At 43.1% G+C, this 20,758-nt stretch overlaps 1 protein-coding gene across 1 annotated transcript in view; it reads right to left on the reverse strand.

Annotated features, from left to right (window-relative positions):
* FAM117B (family with sequence similarity 117 member B) overlaps window positions 1-13,353 on the reverse strand; it is a 29,343-nt gene extending 15,990 nt beyond the window's left edge. Inside the window, exons 1-4 of the mRNA XM_021555405.3 lie at window positions 12,635-13,353; window positions 5,634-5,782; window positions 777-869; window positions 166-279 (exon numbers count right to left, since the gene is read on the reverse strand). Coding sequence (XP_021411080.1) covers window positions 166-279; window positions 777-869; window positions 5,634-5,782; window positions 12,635-13,163 — 885 coding nt within the window. The 5' untranslated portion in view covers window positions 13,164-13,353. The remainder of the gene's footprint in view (window positions 1-165; window positions 280-776; window positions 870-5,633; window positions 5,783-12,634) is intronic.
* Window positions 13,354-20,758: the final 7,405 nt, after the last annotated feature.

Consider the following 20,758-nt stretch of genomic DNA (forward strand, 5'->3'; position numbering starts at 1 on the left):
CACTCAAGCCAAAAAAAGAGCTCTATTTCATAGAATTCACCTATAGCTACAGCATATTTAGCAGTTTGTGGTATTTCCAAGTTCCCTCTAAGACAAATCACAACCTTGAAGGGACCTAAAAGTAGTATTAGCTACCCAATACAGCCAAAAAGCACACAGCCTTACCTGACTGTGGTTAATGGCAGCATGGTTGCCATGAAAAGGGGACTGTCTTTCCTTGTCCCGATGGTGCCTGCTGCTGTGTTTGCTTCTCTGCAGCTGTTGACGTAATTTTGCAATCTAACAAAGGAAAAAAATATATCCGATTTCAACAAGTGTATTCAAGTACATAGGTCATTTCATTCATTTATTCCATTCACTTAGTTAAAATTATTTACTACCATAACATGCAAAATTACTGCCAGCACTAGATTATACTCAGGTGCTTGCAAACCTAGTATGCTAGCTACCAGTTCAGCTGATGCTCAGAAGACATCTCTAGAGGTTTAGTGAAAGAATTTGAAATACATACAATTTGAAAGTAATGAGGTCATTGCTGTTATGCCACTTGAATTTAACATTTTCTTTCCCACATATTCAGATTGAAAATATTAATTGACCTGCATTTTTATATTAAATCAATAGCAAATGAAAAGCAATTTCATATTTTTTACCAAGCCCAGCATAATTTCATAATTCAACAAAGTAGTAACATATTCCTGCCTTCCTGAAGCATCATGGTATCAGTGCAGACCAAAAAAAAACATTTAAGCCAAAATTCTCAAGTCATTTCTGACCTCCTTGAGTTGTTCATTGCTGCCCCATGATGATGAACGTTTGTGTGAGCTTCTCTTCTTATCTAAATATTCTTCAGCCCAGGCACTTTCTGTCTGTAGGAAGAAGATTACAGGACTCATTAAAAAAGGTAATTGCTACTTTCTGGCAGAATATTTTAAAACAAATTAGAAAAGAGAACATTTACGATATGCTAGATTCAGAACTGAAAGTGAAAAGTAACCAACTAAAAGCCTTCCTCACAGGTAAAGTATGAAAAAGCAGAGTGAAACCAAATAAATAAAGAAACCCAAACTCACAACTTTCAGACCTAGTGTAATACAGGGATGTGCTAGTTTCCCTTCCAAATGAGTGAGCATAAGGCAGTACTCACAGCCAGATGTCCCACAGGCTGCAACAGAGCTCTGAAGAACCACTGTGAGGGTGCTGAACTGAGGGGAGCTGGTGTATTTCATTTCCTGCACAGATGCTGACCTTGTTATTTCTGAAGCATTAGCAAGGGTGGTTTGGTGTAAGCGCTGTGAAAGCCTGTACCAGCACAACTTCAAAATCACATTCTTGCTCTCAAGAATGAGAAAAAGGAAAGCAAGGCATATAAGAACCACTAGAACTACTGCAAAGCAGGGAATAAATTTATTAATGCCTCAAAGGGCTCCAGGTTCACAGTTGTCCCAGGCTAAGCAGAAAGCAGCACAGATAATACTAAGCTGGTTTCACGGAACCCACAAAGAAATTAGTGCTCAGTGAAAAAATTTCACAAACATATTGTGGTGAAGGAGTTCTGAGAAATACAAAGTATCATTAAGGCACAGTGTATTTCACGCAAGAAAATGCACAGGCAAGCCTGTGATAATACTGCATGCTTTATGGGCAGCTAATAGTCCCACCTAGCCACCTCCAGGAATGTCTTCAAACACAGTGAACTGTAAAGGCTCTAAGAAGACAGATAAGTAGCATCTATCAGGAAACACTGAGCCGTCACAGGAAGTAAGGGGAAGAACCAAACCTAATGAAGCAGGGGGAAGAATTTCTGGAAGCATTTTACAGACTGAAAGAGACAGCAAATTCCTTGAAATTCACTCTTGCCACCATGCAAGAGTGGTGGCACTCTTAGCCACAGTGGTGATCTAGCTAACCTCATTTTCTGGATATCTCACTTTTTCCTATAGAGAAAACTTTGATTGCCTCAAAGTCTTTACAACTACAGTGCGCCATGGTTGTTCTTACATGTGAGACTACCAGCCTGCAGAAGCCACATGCTGATCTTTCTTACAAGCTGCTCTTGTATCACAGAAACTCAAGTCTTTTGTGGTATTAATCCCTATTTTTGCAAATATACAGGGTGCAACCCCATCAGTTTCAGTTCAGACACAAGTTTCATATAAATGAAACCTTCATTATCAGTACTTTCTAATCTTTGTCATTCCAAACGAAAAACTAACTAGGACAAATCTGAATAATAAAGTTAATAGGGTTGCTTTGAAATTCCTATTTCATAGCAAAATCAGAATTCATTACAATCTGTTTTTCCAGAAAAGCACTCATTGATCTTTACCATAAAATAGAATAATTGATAACCCCCATTCCCTAGTACCATCCTTTGTTTATTCAATTCTCAAATGTCAGTCAGGAGTATCATCCTGTCCTCTAGCTCCTGGAACGGTACGCTTTAACTACTAATTCTAGCTTCCCAACCCAGCACAGGAGAATAATTAACACTCTAATTAGTCTTTGCCTGACATTCCCCCCCTCACAGCCCCCTGAATTATCAGGCTAGCCCAGAGATCTGAGGCTTCGAGGGGAGGAATATCAGGAGATGGCAAAGATTTCCAAAAGAGGCTCTTACCCCGATATATGTTGGTGCAGCTCTCTTTATTCTGTGATGTCCTAGGGGAGAGTGGGGCAAAAGAGGACAAACAGGAAATGTCAGGGGTTTATCTAGACTTTGGACAGGGTGGACTTCCCTGGCTCTCCGCCAACCCCGTTGGGGTAGGAAGAAGGGGTCCAGGGTTATCTTGATCAGAGTCACAGGGTCCCAGGGAAGGGGGCACAGATATGCCTTTAATTTATTTCAAGACTTTGACTCAAGATTCAATAATTATTTAATAAATTACTATCTGATTCATTTTAAAGCATTAAAGGTGTTTTGATGCTCATCCTCAAAACAAATAGTTAGAAATTTTTTCTGATTCAACTACAGCAAACCTTTACATTAAAATGGAAATGCAATACTATTTTAGCAAGTCTTCTTCTATTTATTCCCCAAATTTTGATTATAATATTTATAATCAAGAAATAGACCAAATAACCAATAGGCGAAGTGATATTTATATTTCTCTGGCTTCTTAAAGTACTACTACTTGCTTATTATTTGTTACCATGCACAACATCCTCCCCACTTTCTAGAATTACAAAGAAATTAGGCTGAATTTATTACAGGCAGTAGAATACTTCAGAAAAAAAAAAGTCTTAAGAGACAAAAGCTAACCAGTTAAAAAGAATTATTTAAAAATAAAAAAATACAAAGTAATTGTCTCATTTTAACTTGTAAGACAAACATGTTTCATTCAAAGCAAAAAAAAAAAGATTATTAACACCTGTTTCATGAGCACTTAATAAGTGCAGGTATGAATTCTAGCCAGACCCTTGGATGCTCAATAATACACCTGTTCATCATCCAACAAATATTCTTCACGTACATAACCCAGTCTAGTTTTATAGACAGGTTTCATCAAAATACTCAGTTGCAGGAGGAGTCAGAGAGACAGTCTCTGCATGACCTGGGGTCTCTTACACAGCTCTCAGCTATGACCCATGGGCATCTCTAAAAAGGCCTGCAAGCTGCAGTGTGCCACTAATTGCTGTCTCTTCCCAGTCTGCTTCCCAAATGACTCTACTCCCTGTGTGGTAACTCCACACAATCAAGGTACCCTGCTTACTCAATTTGAAAACCTTTTATAACTTTGCAAATTCAATTCCTGTTCTCTAAAGGCTTGGAATTAGAACACATATATTTCTTATCAGACTTTGTGAAATCTGAAGTTACACACACTGGAACCAGAGTATCTCACCAGTGAAACTTCATTCAAATATGACATTTTCAGAAAAGCTGAACAGTACGCATGGGCAGCCTTTGTTATCTTGGGAAACTAATCATTGTAAGTCACATTTTAAACTTGTCCCCAGCTCCAGTGACTGCTCTCAGGCCCACTGGAAGATTAAAAGCAGTAATACCTCATCAGTGTCATATCAACATCAGCTTTGGACACACAGATGTATGTCCATAGACCTAAATTTTCTACTGGCTTGATAAATTTTAAATTAGGAAGTGCAAACAGATTATTCTAGTTCTCTCAGAAATACACTACCATAAATCACCACTAAATATACTCATTCCGCAGAAATATCTAATGCCCTTTACAGTCTTTCCATTAACCTTTCAAATACATTTCCTCTACAAAAGCCCCACTACCACAGCAGTTAGATGTGTCAGAATTGGAAGAAAAAGCCAAAAGCAAAATGCAAGCCAAAAAGGATGATATCTGGCAAATACAGATAATAAAAGCCCAACTATGATTCAGATTATATTGAAATTAACCTGAATGAGAACAACTGAACATAGCAAATACTTTGGCAGCAGTACAGAAATATAAATATTTTGTAAAAAGTATTATTCTAAGGAATCAAATATGAAAATAAATTGTTAGGACACCCATACGGGTTTAGTTCTGCCCTTTTATGATGCCTTTTAATAGCTAGGCACAAACAGCCACTAATATCTTATATCACATACCTTCCTTCATCACCCTCCTCCTCTTACTTCAATTTGCTTACTTTTTTTACCCTGTCTTCTAACCGTTTTTCTAATTTGTTTTCCTGCACAGAAAGCTTGTTCCTCAAGTCCTTTTTTCTTCACCAGCTCCTAATTCCACCTTATCCGCATGAGCATATTTCCCTACAAAAACACCTTCCTCCTCTACTGATCTGCTCTTTGAATTGTGGTCCTTCCCACAAAAGCTGTGGATCTCAAAAAGGCCCCACAATAACACTGCAGAGCTCATCTGCTCAACATCCTACACGTTCTTACACACCGAAAACCATGGGGACACCTTTTTTCTACTTTTACCTAACCTAACAGAGGTTCAAACACAAGGATGTCCCATATGCTACGAGGTCCTCTTCCAACTGCATTCTGTTTGTTCTTCGGAATCAGTGGAGACTTCTTGTTGAAACCATGTTCCATTCTGGGATTTCATTCAATTGTTTGTTGGTTCCATTTTCACAGGTGGCACAGGACTGAATCTTTAGCGCTTTCAACATTTGGTTAAGCAGGTGATATTTATTAGCAAATCATGCATTTTTTTAATACTTTCCAGTTGAGCTAGATTTTAACACCATTCATGGTTCAACAAGGCAGTTCTTCAATGCATATAATTCTAGACTTGGTGCACAAAACCCAAGTGAACATTATGGGGATTTTACAGAGGATGAAGAGCTGGAGATAGACATACATATAAGGATACTTCACTAAGTTCTCTGTATGAATGTAAACAGCACTTAATTCCAGTGCTATCTAGTGTACTGCACCTTGTAAGAACAATAAGAATACAGATGTATAATGCACTAGTGTTTTCCTGAGGCAAGAAGGAAGTAGAACACCTAAAAGATACTACAGTTCACAGCCTTTACTTAAAGAATGCAAGTAATTCACACATGCAATAGCAAAGGAAAATTCCCGCAATTTGAAAGTGAATAGGAACTTGTGAGCAAGAAAGCTAAAGTGAATGTTTTCAAGGGAAAAGCTTCTTACATTTAAATCCTGTCTTTACACTTAAATGCTCCAAAGACAAAAAACCTACCTGTGTGGCTTTGTCTCTCATACAGGGAGCAGCTTGTCCATGATTATCCCTAGGCCACTGTCCAGCAAGGTATGGAGCAGCTAGGGTATCCAGTGAAGAGGTGCGGCGAACGATACTGGAAGGACTTGAGGAAGGTGGTCTTGATTTGTCTGTTAGTGCAAGAAAGCAAGAACATTTGATTACAACGAAGTCAAGGGAGAGAGCTTACTCATTTTAATAGTCTACAAGAAATCATATCAAATTGGAATTATATTATTAAGTACACAACAAGAGACTTTTAATATGGAAATTAAGTTTGCTTTTCCAGGTTCTATTCTGTTTGAATAAGCTTGAAATCTGTTTTAATGGTTTCCTTAAAAACATTCTTATGTCACAAATGTTGCATTAGTGTTTACACACCACTATTTACTCCTTTAGAAGTCTAACAGTCATTTGTCTCTTAAATTATGAAGGTGTAGAAGAAATAAAAATAGCTAAGTTTACTCATAAATAAAGGTTAATGAATAAAAACTTCAACTTTTTCAGTTTAATGCTGAGCTTACAGTTCATCCCACTAGTCCTTCACCTACTTTACTTCAAGGGACTCTATAAACCTGCATGTTTTAATCACCCAGCACATAACATATGGCATAACCCTTAGATTCAGAAGTCAACTTTGATAAGGTAACGATTTACAGTTTACAAGCTAATTGGGACATCTCCTCCCTTTACATGCTACTTGGTAACTACATTCATATTTGCCTGGTGCTGTATCTTCTGCAACACCTCATTTGTAGTGTATATACAGGCATCCTATTTCAGAAAAATTTAACTACTAAGAGGAATCCTTACTAAAAAAGGTTAGCTATAACAACCACTGGAACTAATATGAGAAGGAAGACTACTGTTAAAAATAAAAAAATTGTATCTATCCCATTTGTCAATGATGTCTTAAGTAAAGTGGCAGCAGTCTACACCACAAACTATGAAGAACAAACACTGAAGAAAGCTTCCTCAAAACAGTAACTGAAGTTGGCAAATTTAAGAGATTGATAAGCAGTTAAGACTCAGGGTTTAGATATACATATGTGCTCACACATTTTGAGAAAAATGCAAATCCTGAGATCCCAATGATCTAACTTATTATCTCATCTACTCCCCACAAAAAGAAATTCAATTCTGTTTGAAAGAATTGTGCATTAATCTTACCTAATGAATAGAAAGCCCTAAAATACATGGCTACAACACAGCAAGCATGATTCAGAAGTCAGATGGAAGCTTTATAAAAGGGCACTGGAAAAACTCAGTCATCTGTCCTCTCTCGCTGTGTCTTAGGATTAATTCTGCACTAAAAGTATTTGTATTATACACAAACTCATTTACAGGCAAAGAAAATTGTGCCTGATTAGTGTCTGAGTGCTAGTCAGAAAATAAAACCACTGACACCAAAAGTCCAAAATTCAATTTCTAAGTTGTTACAATCTACTAAAAATACGTATGATACCTGTTAGGTATAGATTTCAGTGGAGTGGACAGAACCTAAGTCTAGTGACATTCTACACTAAATAGCTCATGCAAATTTAATAGAGATGTGCACACCAAAATGTGGGAAATCTTTCAATTCAACTATAAGGAAACAATTATTAGCACTATAATCAGCCACACTCACACAAAGCAGTCAGGAAACCTCATCTGCTTTATTATTTCTACAAGTACCAGCAATGATACAACCTTACTACTGAGCTCAGAGCAGATTTGCTCTCATGGTGTAGCAGTAAACATATTTTGGAGTTTGCATTTAAGACTCATGCATCAAAGAAATTTTCTGACTACCACTACCACCACACAGCACACTGAAGGGTCTGTTTGCATCAGATGATTTCAAAACTATTCCCTTTGTGTGTACTATAGGACAATGTGGCATGCTAACACAACGTGACATTCCTTAAAAATTACACTGGCTTCCAAAGTTAAATCAAACATGTTATTTGTCTTAGAATTAGCTGCTGTATCCTCCCTGTTTTTCTTCTCAGTTATTATTCTTCCTCTTCAAGAAGCTTCTCTCTTCTTACCAAGGGGAAACAGAAAGAATGTGAAAAAAAATATAAATCAGGAAGTGTACGTAGTCAGCCACATCATCTGCAAAAGCCACTGCAGCAGACAGCTTCAAAACTGGAGAAGCAGAATCTATTACTCTCTCCTCTCCACTACAAACAAAACAAAATGCAAGTAGAAGACTATTTTGCTGAACAGAGAGAATGAGAACTGAAGAGCCTGTTTACTGTTTAAGTTCAAGGGAAGCTGCTCATTTCAAGGCACAAAGCCTGTAAATACTCTTTTCCTCTGATTTAAAAACCCATTTAAGAAATTCTGTTTTCAAATTATTTCTATTTAGATAGGGGAATGATGTTTGGATATGTTTTTACTATTCCACCTTCACAACCTGTCTTTATACAAATTTGCAAAGTCTACTACACAATTTTTACTGTTTCAAAACATTTCAATGGGAACATATACAATGTTTTCATTGCACTTTCCCCTACAATACTTAAAGCAAGTGTTCAGCTGCTATTTTTCCTTGATGTGACCTACATAACAAGAGATCTGCCTCCATAGAGATAACAGTTACAACAGCTGTGGCTGATGAAAAACAATGGAGCTGTTTCATCAAATAGACGCTTCTTAAATATCAGATCTCTTTTAATTGGCCTGATTACCTCTCTAAACCAGTATTTGTGATAAATATCAACCCTCCTATCCATCCACCACTAGTATAGATTTATTTAGAAATTAAAGTCTTTCTGCAATCCGGCCTTAAGCAAAGCAAATTAATAGAACAAAACCAAAGCAAACATACACAGCACAAATCAATGAAATATTTCCCCATAATGTGGGGAAATAACAAGCAAGTTGCCATGTCTTCAGCAGTCACTGTTGCAGCAACAGAAGTTGCTGCAGGCGAGCTGGTATCACACACACACCACCTCTTGCAGAGTAAAGGCACCTCCAAAGGCAGCATAAGTTCAGGTACTGTACCAGTGCAACTGAAGAGCAAAATTGAACAAATATGGATGCTTACCAATAACTGACTGAAAGGTATGAAAGAAACCAAAGAAACATCATCGAACACACACTGTGAGAAAACAAGCAGCCGAAAAGCCCAGGCTGCCACCAAACTCCCAAAATTCTCTCAAGTTCCACTTGAGGCTTTTTTTATACAAGTGGGCTGTCCCAAGTGATAAGGGGTGAGACCCAACTAACTCCTCCGGCTTCAGGGCATACAGCTGACCTTTTTGTTCTGTGTTGGTCAGACTTTCCCCTAGAAAGGATATTCATGGGACCTCTCCCATACACAGCTGGCACAGTCACCTTTTCCAAAACTGCACCTGGTCTCTGGGGCTTCACCTACTTCTCATGTTTCATTGAAAGAACTGAACAGACACAGTGCACTAAGAAGAGACATCACCCAACTGCGTACACTCCCTTCAGAAGATAATCTTGCCTATCATCAGCCATAAATTTAAAGAGAACTATTCACTAGTGATTCAAAATTGTTCCACTGTAGAAGAATGACAGAGTTAGTGGTGTTTTACAAAACCAAACCTCAGAAAGCCCAAGATGTTCAATCTACTTAACTCTAATTAATGAAAATATTTTTAATCCAAATAAGCGCACTTCCCTAAAGTGCTTGCCACAAGAAATGTACAGTACGATGCTGCACAAATGAGCTTACTTTCTTTACACCTACCATTTGTCAAACAGCTTTGGTAAGCAAAGCAGAAATGTAATGGTACACAGAGTCTTCTCTCTTACCCTACAGGAATATCTTTCAAAACTACAGCAAAACCTCGGCCATTAAGGTTGACAGGTCTGTAGTTATTATTGTGTCACTCACCAGATTATTAAAATAAATAAATTCTATGGTGAAATGTCAGAGTGTAATGGAGTTCAATTTCTTCTTCCCTACCTCTAAGTAAATGTTCACATCTGACTTCTAAGACTTCATGTAATATTTTCATAATTTCCATATACACAGAACTAGGCTTTAATATTACCCTTCCATAGACAAAACAATTAAGTTTTCCTCCAAATAAGACAAACCATTTTATCTCCTTAATTTTCAGAATGAGTTTAGATGTCCAATACAATCAACTGGAATATACCAGAGAGTTCAGCATCCAGTAAAGAACTCTCTCACTACCTCAAGGCATCTGAAAGTAAAAAACTGCTATGGCTCTGGTCTTGACCTTGTTTACTCAGCCTGGTACACTGCAACATTCATGCAACTGTGCAGTTCAAGTCCTCTAAGATGTATTTCATATAAGAACACAAATAACAAAGAGCCCATGAGATCTTGACTCAGTGAATAAACCAAGGAAAAACCAATGGAGACAGAGAAATGTGTACACTCTAGCTCATGTTACAACAGCGTGCTAGTAGGTCAAATCCATGGCCTCTGTTCCTATAGGCCTCTGTTTGCAGGCACCTGAAGAGGCCTATAGGAAAACTGAACCAAAACTGGAAATTGCAGGACAGACACTGCAGTGTAGAAATGAGGCTTCACCAGTGACAAGAAAGAAGAACACATTAACAGGCAATTGGAAGCTGAATTCTGGGAAAGAAGTGCTGGAGACTGCAGAAAGGCAGAGTAAAAGATGAAAAACAAGATCTAGGCTTCTGGTCATATTTAGGACAGTGGGAGAGAAGTGGCAAGAAAAGCATGGAAAATTAGAAGTTGTATGACAGAATCTTCCATTTGTAATTATCCCAGAAAATTCAGTTAAGTATTTCCAACATTTAATTGCAATTCAGATCAGAAAACAAGGGCTAAAAAAACCGTCCAAAACCCACGCCCAAAACCCACAAAAGTCACATTTGTAAATTCACAAGTTAGGGTTCTCAAATGTAAAGCAGGTTCATGAAAACTAAATTCAAAACTATGCAACTGTTTCCCAGGAAAGAAAATCTGAAAAATATGAAACTGAGTCTGAAGTATACAACTTATATTTAGATACAACCAGTATCTAAGCTCAGAAAAAGCTATCATTTGTCTAACCTCAAGGCTCATTTTTATCTCAAGAAATACTCCTGCAGCTGTAGGAATGAACAAAAGCCATCATTAACTGAAAACAAGAAACAGAAAAACCCAAGTTATTCTGCAGCAGATTCTTACCAATACCCTCAAGTGTCCTGTGTGTCTGCACAACCATTGCCTCATTAGTAAAAAAGTTCCACCTCCATGTTCTCAGCTAACACTGTTCACTCATTTAGATGATGAAAAAATCTGAAGTTAACTCAGCCTCTGTCAAGCACTGGACTACACAATACAAATGTTAAACAATATGAGAGGTTTAGCTCACATTTGGGGCCAGTACAAGTATTGCTCAGGAACTGGAACATGTGGAAGCAATTAAACAGACACCACTCTTCTGTTTTCACACATCTTGTAAAAAGCTAGTGGAGTTATCTTAACACAGTAGAGTGATCAAATTACTTGTTTCCTTATATATGTTAATTCTTCAAAGCGGTAAAAAGGCCAGCATGGTTTCAGCAGACTTCTCCACAGTGACTAACAGACATTGCAATTCTTCCACCCTAAGTGGTCTGACACGTGCCTTTACAAACAGTTTTTGAACCTGGACCTCAAGGCTAACCACATTCTTCCTTATTCTCCAGGCCAGCAGATTGCACCTTAGGCAAGAGTTAAGTGAAGTTCACAGGAAGAAGACAGAATTTTATGATACGTAAAAAGTCTTTCAGATTACTGATTAACAGGAATCTCAAATGAAGAATACACACATTCCTCAATCCAAAACTCGTAATGTAATACAGCCTTAATAAAACCCTCATTACTCTTATCTGGAAAGTGGAAAATCTAACTCAGAACCTTATCAGTCTTCTCTTAACACTAGCAGACTAGGAGGCACAGTCATCTTGTACCAACTGGTTGTGACTGTCTCACTTGGCAGTACCACTCCTCAAAAGCTAGGACAGGAAAAAAGAAAAAAACCCAACGCGGTAGTTGGTTACAATCGTTATTTTAGAGAGGGGGAGGACTATTAGGAGAAGCAGAAGTGTTCAAGAGAGGGCTAGTCCTAGATTTCCGCATGTACACTTCTGCATATTAGTCAGAATACTTTTTAGATTGCCACAAGCAATTTCATGGAAATGAGTAGCTGCAAGCTTTGGTATCTTAAAGGTAACAGACTTGAGGACACGGACACAAAGGTTCACTGAAGCATCTCTGAGTAAACTTTCAACCCGAAAATAAAAAGGACTTGCATATGTCAGCCTGATGCCACATATTACTTATATTCAATCATTCCCAATAAGATTTAATTATTCAAGAAGTTAAAATGTAGTTTGTTACAAAACGTATGCTACTGCCACGCTATTTTCTATCTTCACTGTAGCACAAGCTTGTCATCACTCAAGCACACACGTCCTCCTGCAGGGTTCATGTTGAAAGCAACTACTAAGAGGTATTGAATACTTTTGTTCTACACTTATGTGCCATGCCTACAGCACTAGTTAGTTCTTTAATTACAAGCTAGGGACACTGTTTAGATAACAACCACATACACCATCTGGTAGGAGGTGTGCAGAAAGGGTAAATGTGAAGGCTTCACAACAGCCCCCAAACACCAAATTCACCTGAAGTTTGTGCCCAAGCACCTTAAGTACATCTGCCCTCCTGAATCCGAGGCAGTACTCGCGGTACTACAGAAGCGGTCACAACCCCCACATGGCACGCTTGGCTCTCTATTCCTCTTCTGGAAGCCAGGGCGCAACAGAGCAGCAACAAAAGCAACGAGCCCTTCCACGCACACACACCCGGCAAGCCCTGCCGCCGGCCAGAGACGGGGCAGGGCGAGCACCAGCCCGGGCACAGCCCTGTCCCTACTCCCGCCCCGGGGCACGGCACGCTCGGAAGCACCGCCGGCCGCAGCCCTGCACCCCGCGCCCGGCCCGGCCGCCCGGGACGTGCTCTTTGCCGCTGGCCCGGACCCCCCGTCGCTCACCTTTGCAGACAGGGGAGCTGGGGCTCTTCCTCTCTGGGGAGCTCCTGCCCGGCTCCGGCGACTGCCGCCGGTGGTGGTGCCGGACCCGGCCCTCCGGCAGCGGAGGCACGGGCGAGGAGCACGGCGAGGGCCCGCTGCCCGGCGGCGGCGGCGGCAGGTGGTGGTGCCGCGGGGGGCTGCCCCGCGCCCCGCCGTGGCCGCGCGTGGGGCTGCCCCGCGAAGAGGCGCCGCCGCCGCCGCTCCCCGCTCCCCCCGGCGGGGCCGTGGCGGGGCCGCCGCGCCCGCCGCTGCCGGGGGGCGCCGCGCGTGGGAGCCCCGCTGCCGGGCCGCCACCGCTCCTCGTGGGGCTGCCATGTTGCTGCTGCTGCTGCTGCTGCTGCTTGAGCTGGAAGGGCACCGTGGCCCGCATGGGCTGGAGGCGGCTGCTCGCTCCCGCTGCTCCGCCGCCCGCCGCCGCCGCGCCGCCTCCTCCCGCCAGGGAGGTGGCGGGGGTCGGGGAGCCGCCGCGCCTCACGCGCTGGTGGGACATTATCCGTCGGGAGCCGAGGCTCGCTGAAGGCGGCCTGAGGCGGGGAAGAGAGAGAAGGGTGCGAGGCGCGGGCTGCACCTCGCGGGGTTCGCCGCCTCAGGTGGCGGTGGCGGCCGCCACAGCCCCGTCTTGGTTCCCGTCCCGGTCCCGTCCCCTCCGCGCCGCTGCGCCCGCAGCCTCCGTGCGCCTCATCAACAATAGTGCCCCGGCCGCGCGCCCCGCCCACCGCGCCCTCCCATTGGGCGCGGCGCCGCTCGGCTCGCGCAGCTACGGCGCGCCCATTGGCTGCGGGGCGCGCGCCTGAGTGGCCGAGCCCGCGCGGGGGGCACGGGGTGGGGGGGGGCGCGGGGCGGGAGCAGCGCTTAAAGAGCCGCACGCGGGCGGTGGCGGGGCCGCGCGCTGCCCCGAGCACGTGCGGCGGGGCAGCCCCGGCGGGAGCGGGGCGCGCTCCCGCTGCCCCTCACGCCTGCCCCTCACGCCTGCCCCCTCACGCCTGCCCCCTCACGCCTGCCCCCTCACGGCTGCCCCCTCACGGCTACCCCTCACGCCTGCCCCTCACGGCTGCCCCCTCACGCCTGCCCCTCACGGCTGCCCCCTCACGGCTGCCCCCTCACGCCTGCCCCTCACGGCTGCCCCCTCACGGCTGCCCCCTCACGCCTGCCCCTCACGGCTGCCCCCTCACGGCTGCCCCCTCACGCCTGCCCCTCACGGCTGCCCCCTCACGGCTGCCCCCTCACGCCTGCCCCTCACGCCTGCCCCCTCACGGCTGCTCCTCACGCCTGCCCCTCACGGCTGCCCCCTCACGCCTGCCCCCTCACGCCTGCCCCTCACGCCTGCCCCTCACGCCTGCCCCCTCACGCCTGCCCCTCACGCCGGGCTGCCGCCGCAGCCACGGGCAGAGCTGCGAGCGGCGGCGGCTCCCCCGCCTCTCGGCCCTCTTCTGAGGAACCATTATCCCTATTCCATCATTCCTAGCCTGAGGTGCTCTCCAGGAGGGGACGGGGCTCCACAGCGTTTTATCCAATCGCTTTGCCACCAGCTCCGTGTCACCGCTGGTGGCACCAGAGACGTGGGCAATATCCAGGCAGACTTGACGCCCTTTTCCCTTAACTGCTGTGTTTACTCTCCTCCATTTGGTCCGATTATTTGAATCTTCATTATAATCTTTTAATAATATTTGTTAACAGCTGGTATCCTCTTAAAATTTATACATCAGAGCAGTGAATGAGTGCATGGAGCAGGCCTTAGTTCATGTGTTTGGTTATTTATGCAAGATAAACACATGTTAGTACCCTCAACACGAATCAATAAACCTTTTTTCTGTCTTTATTGCAAATGCCTTCTGAGCTACCAGTACCTAGATAAATTCTTTTCAATACTGCTCTACAAGTTGCACGTTGCAATTGAAAAGCATTGCTATGATACAAATTGTGTGACAACAATTCACATACTGGTCTCTGTTCATCTTGGTTGCGCTTGGGTTTCTTTTTTTCTTCTCTCCTTTGCTGTTTCTGCATGAAGCCCACTTCACTCAAAAATCCGTAATTCCCCTTTGAAGAGCTCCATCCTTGTGGCTGACAGTTAAACCTGAAAAGCAGGACTATGTGCACAGGCCCTTCTTAAGGATGCCTGGATACTGGCCTACCTAAAGCCTTGAAGGGTAAAGCTCTTGTTAGGTTGAGAACTTTTTGTTAGGAATCAGACTGGCAAAAGAGAACGGGACATATGTAGTGATGAGATTGTTATAAGCTCTTGCATTCTGAATTAATTACATTTATTTTGAAAGGCATTATGCTCTCTCACAGGTACTGTAAATGCTAGTAATACAGCCTGGAGGAGAGCTGCATGGCTCAATCAAAACCTTCGGCAAAAGGCTGTGCCCAATCTCAAGAATTATTCTGTGCTACCCCTGAAAGTGGCTGCCGAGGGAAGGCACCAGGAGCCTGGCAGATCACCATCACCCCTATTGTGTCCCTGCCTTCAACTGTGCAATTTACTTGTTACCTTGTAAGTTACACACAGGTAATTTATTTTCCTGTAGCCATCACCAGCACTGCTGGTACGATGTGGCAAGGCGTCAAAATCCCAGATAACCCATAATCAATGAAATATCTGGGAGACCGTGTTCTCACTGGGAATGGCTGAGAGGCAGAGTAGATTTAAGCAGTAACAGTATAAACTGTGTACTGCTGTCATTGGGTATGAAGGGATCTTGTAATTCCTTCAGTGACCCCATGTATATATTGAAAAAGAGAACCCCAGCTTTAAAACTCTCCACAGGTAAACACCTAGGAGGTAGAAAACCAGCACCCAGCATGTCCAGAGAAATACATGGAACCTGTCTGCTGCTTTGTCCTTCAGTAGTTTCTGTGACTCATCTATGGGGCAACATAGCAAAATAAATTTTTGAGAAGGGGAAGAAAATAGTCCGAATCCTTCTGAAAGCCAGTTTGCCATAACACAGAATAAAGCCGAGAGACCAGGAGAACAAATTTTAGGAATTAAATGGCAAGATGACATTGAGAGAAGCCAAGGGATGTAATCAACAAATAACAGCTATGTTTTCACCAACTAGTAAAACACCACAGCTAGAGAACAGCCCTACCTGGAGGTGCTGGCAGAAAGCACCAGGGGAAACATGGACTTTTCAGCTTCTCACCCAGCCCCACCAGCAAGGAGGCTGGGGGGCACAAGAAGCTGGGGGGACAGAGGCAGGACAGCTGACCCCAACGGGCCAAAGGGATCTTCTGCACCACACAGCAGCAAGCCCAGCATGTGAATGAGGGGAACGCTGGCTGGGGGCTGCTGCTCAGGGACTGGCTGGGCAATTGCAGTCTGCATCACTTGCTTTCTGTGTTCTTCTATTATTGTTATCTATATTTTATATATATATATATATGTAATATCTACTATATTATATTATTATCTATTATCATCATATGCCCTATTGAACTGTACCTCAACCCACAAATTTTACTTTCCCCCCATCCCCTGTTAACTTCCCCCACCCACTGGGAAAGAGCAAGTGAGAGAGCAGCTGTGTGGGGTTAACCTGTCAGCTGCCTGACAGGTTAAACCACAACAGCAGCCCAAAACAGTGCAGTTATCCTAAAGAAGGTTAATTTATGCAGTATTTGTTTCATTCTTTGCTGCAGTTTTCAGTCAAGAGCAGAAGATGAGTTCTTCCCTCTGTGACAGTACTCACACCCAGCACCTGTACAGTTGTGCAGCAGACTTTCATCTCAGTTTACACTTATCCAAAATATTGGGAAGCAGTATTTCCCAATACTTGTAAGCAGTGTGCCATAAAGATATTTCTAAAGGCACAAAATATTCAGCATTCATTCTTATTCCTGTTACTGTTTTGAAGAGGCCAAAATGACAGGTACTGATCCATGTTTATTTTCATGCTGCATGCTATGGAGCCAAGTCACGACTTTGATTGCAGAAGGTACCTGTTACAATTATAGATAGCACTTCCCACATTATTGTCACACTGCAGAGATGACACTGCTCCACAGAGTAGCTGTGAGAATATAAAGCAAAGCGTTTATGTGCACTGCTCATCATCAGTTGTGTTGCTTTGCACGCAGCAGACGTGAGAGCTCGACATGTTAAGTCATGTACTCAGACCTACTCAAACACCGTGTACTTCTTACGTTCATTTGTTTAAACTGTAACAAATGTGTTACAACAGGATCTTACTCCTACACCTTATGGAAATAATGGAAAGAGCTAAAGCAGGATTATGAACTTGAAAATGACTTTGAAACTCGTTTTCAATTACAAAATAAACCAAACCCTCAAAACAAATCCCCAGCCCCAAATAACTTGAATTCAGATCCCCCAGACCCTCTTTGCAATTCACACCTCTCAGGCTCTGGGTTTCTTTCAGCTGTCACCTTCCTTTCTGCCTGCATACTTTGCCAAATGCTGTCCAGGCCACCTTTGAGCAACACATTTCATATGGGTTCATGTGGAACCTTTAACCTGGGGTTTCTTCAAATCCATGACACTCTCACTCTGGCCGTAACACCTAATGTAATGGTGCCAACAGTGATATGAAAAATAGGAATGAAACTCCTCATCACCACAGAGGCTGTGAGCCTTCTACCAGCAGCATGTGCATCTGCCATTTAGTGGCCACAGTCCCTTCAGTGACTCCAAATGCCCTGGAGTCATATGTGACACGGCCCATCTCCCCATCTCCGTGTCTCCAGCTCCTCTCTGCCTGGAATTTTTATCAACCCACTGGCCCTGGGAGCTCAGCAGATACTGTTATGCTCACACGCCAGGCTGAAGTGCCACCCCAGGAGGAGCAGTCCCAATCCCACTGGCTTGGAGGCCCTCGGCACCCATCCAGAGTCCTGCCAAAATGAAGCCCAGGTATGGCAGCCGGCCCCTTATGTGCAAGCTGTTGGCTCTTTCTTAAAATACAGCATGTAGTAAATGCTGCAGATACAAACAAATCAATCCAAAGGCTGAAGCATATTGAATGCCCTCAAGGGCAGACTGATCAAACACACAGAGCTGCATGAACAAATCTGGAACCTGCTGAAAGCAGGGATGCAAACAAGTCAGGGAACTGTTCAACTGCTAACACCAAATTAAAAGCAGAGAAACAAGGGTCAAAGAGGTTTAGCTAAGCTGAGAGGCCCAAATCCCACTGTACAACTAATAAAACAGAATACTTAGGGAGTTTTTTGGTACTACTGACTGAAAACGTAAGAGTAGTACTGCTCACTGCTCATAATAATATATATGAAAAATGTTCTGTTACAATAATAGTAATACTAGTAAACCTCACAGAAAATGACTGTACTTCAAGCAGCTTCAAATATGCTATTGTCTTATTCCAAAATTAAATAAATGCAAAGCAGTACATGTAGAGGAGCAATCGACTGCCTGAAATTGTTTTTTTTAACCTACAGTTAATGTAAGCAATATTGAAGGTTGAAAGACTAAAGATTCTGGGAATCTAATCTAAACATTGGATTATGCCTCAGGATATTTCATTGCATTTCTCCTCTTTCTCCTGCAGAGTGAGTTTGTTTTGCTTGCTTATGTGGGTGTTGAACATCATCTGAAGAAAAAGACATTTAAAAAAATAGGACAAATATAATAGAATTTGCTTCACACAAAACCTGTAAGAGCCTAGTTAATATTCCAGAATATCTGTAGGGATTTAAGAAGGCAAACATTTTGAAATAGGGTATTAAGATTAAAACAACAGATGGAACCTTGGACATAAATCAAACTCATGCAATAAGAAAAATACAAAATGCAATCCTGCCACATTCTATAAGGTACACTCTTTAAGAAAAGTTGTCACATAATAACATTCAGGGGCTTCAGTGCCGCAGTGTCATTAAGATAACACATTTCTGACAAAGAAACTCAGTTCTCAGTGAAACACTATAGGCAGGCTTGGGAGATGCTCCCACTGCACATTCCTGGCACACATAATTACCTGGGAGAAGCATGAGGTTAATTTCTTTAGAAGCCAGTGCCAAGCTCACCTACATGTGACCTGTTTCTCCATGCATACAGATCTGTTTTCTGAGCATGTATTAAAAGTCAGCAGCAACAGTAAGCAATTACACTGTGGTGAGTGTCCAGCTGCTCAAGGAGCAACTGGAGTTTCACTTTCTTCAGTGATGAGACCTGAAAGTGTTCTCACATGGGGATGAGGGAAGAGAATGAGCAGCAGGAAAAGCATGCTGTCCATAACATTCCAGAATCTTATTTTCAGTAACGCTGAGAGAACTGGCCTAGTTCATTTAAACAAGAGACAGTATAATCTCCCCCAGGTATCCTACAAGATGCTGAATGATAATTTGCACATGATTCCTCCCATTCAATAATAAAACTTTCCTACCTTTTAGGAAGCAAGGATTTTTTTTTTTTAATCTTTCAAAAACTTAGCATTTTTAGCTCATATTTGCAGAGTTTGCAAATATAATATATTTGTTTATATTTGTGTTGTGTTTAGACATAAAAAGCATTTCTTTATTTCTAGGCTTATGTTAGAAGAACATGTGCAAATTACAGAAGGAAATTCTTCATTTACGAAGTGCTCCGGCAAGGCACCAGCACAATTTCTGTACCATGAGGACAATGGAATTGTACACTATAAAGTATTTGTTTCAAATGTTGACACTATAAATTAATTTGTTAAGTGACAATATTTCAATACTGTAGGTTTATGACCATGTAGGATGATAAACATCCTGTGTAAGTAATGAACAGGCATGTAACTACAGACACTTAAGAGAGCAGAGAAGAGAGTTCACTCTTTCTGATTCAGGCCTAAAATCTTCTTTTGCTTCTACTTGTTCATATAACATTTAGAAAAGGTAAAGAGTTGGTGCAAAGCATGTTGGCATGGCTTATTCATGCACTGAGAGGCAGTGACAAAATTATTTTACTTCTCCCTCCACCGACATGCACTAGCTCTGTAGTTAAACTAATTTACTTGAGCAGAGTGTGTGATGAAGCATGAGCATGTGATTCTCCAATTTGGGAGAACACTTACTGGGAAAGAATGGATGAAGCAGAGTTCTGAATCCTCCCTTGCACTCAGCCACGGGAGACAGGGGAGCTTTTAACTTGTTTGGTCACATCTGAACAAGACATCAGTTTGTCTCTGTGGTACCATCCTGTCCTCATGCACTGCACCTCCCGTTCAGCTGAGTGCCTCCAGGAGAGCCAGAGAGCCATCACTGAGAGAGAGGATGTCATCTTGGAGAGGAAGAAAGCAAAGGTGGGCAAAGCCTCAGTTCTGCTGCTGCTCACAGCCAAGTGCTCAGACAAGGCGTCAGGCTGATTCTGCTCAGCAGGAGCAGGCAGACATCTCCAGCAGCTGCAGCAGGTGTGGCTAAGCTGGTGCTTCATCATGGTGAGCCTGCAGGGTTCTCTTCTCCTTGTGGCCCACCCTGAGCTGCGTGCTGGGCTGTCCCACCTCCCCCAAGGAGGGGCACCTGCCTCATGGCTGCACGCTGAGCAAGAGCTCAGCCTGCAAGAGCTGTTCTCAGCTCTGCCATACGCCAGCACGGAGCCACAGCTCTTCCAGCTGGCATCCCACCAGGGGCTCATCCTGAAACAACTCTGCCCTTCCTCCTGCTTCCCTCCCCCACTTCCCCAGCAGAGTCCAGTTCCTCTGCCTGCCCCCTGCACCTCAACCCAGGACAGGGAAGGATTCCCGAGGCTGTTGATTTGCCACAGGAGAACCTGTGAGCCCTTCCTGGGGCTGGCTGCTGAGCTGGGGTTAACACAATGCCCATATCAAGTCTTCTTGGTACTGCTGCTTGTTTCTGCGTGGCTGCAAATACTTCTGTTACTCTCAGTCTCAGTTCACAGCTTATGTAAATGGATGTGAACTTCTGCTTGTCTGTGCCTTAAAAGCACATTTCTATCCCTCATGATCACAGGGTGAAGCTCAAACACATGATTTAGTTGCATTCTGGTTTTCCAGACAAACAATAAATAAAGTTAGCCTGCTTAATTGTGATTTTAAGCCAGTCACTTCTAAGGCCTGATTCAGAATTGTTACTGGTAATGCAAGAAAATTCTTGGAATGTCAAAAGAAATACAGG

Source organism: Lonchura striata, chromosome 8 (assembly GCF_046129695.1).
Source record: "Lonchura striata isolate bLonStr1 chromosome 8, bLonStr1.mat, whole genome shotgun sequence".
In the NCBI taxonomy this organism is placed as follows: domain Eukaryota; kingdom Metazoa; phylum Chordata; class Aves; order Passeriformes; family Estrildidae; genus Lonchura; species Lonchura striata.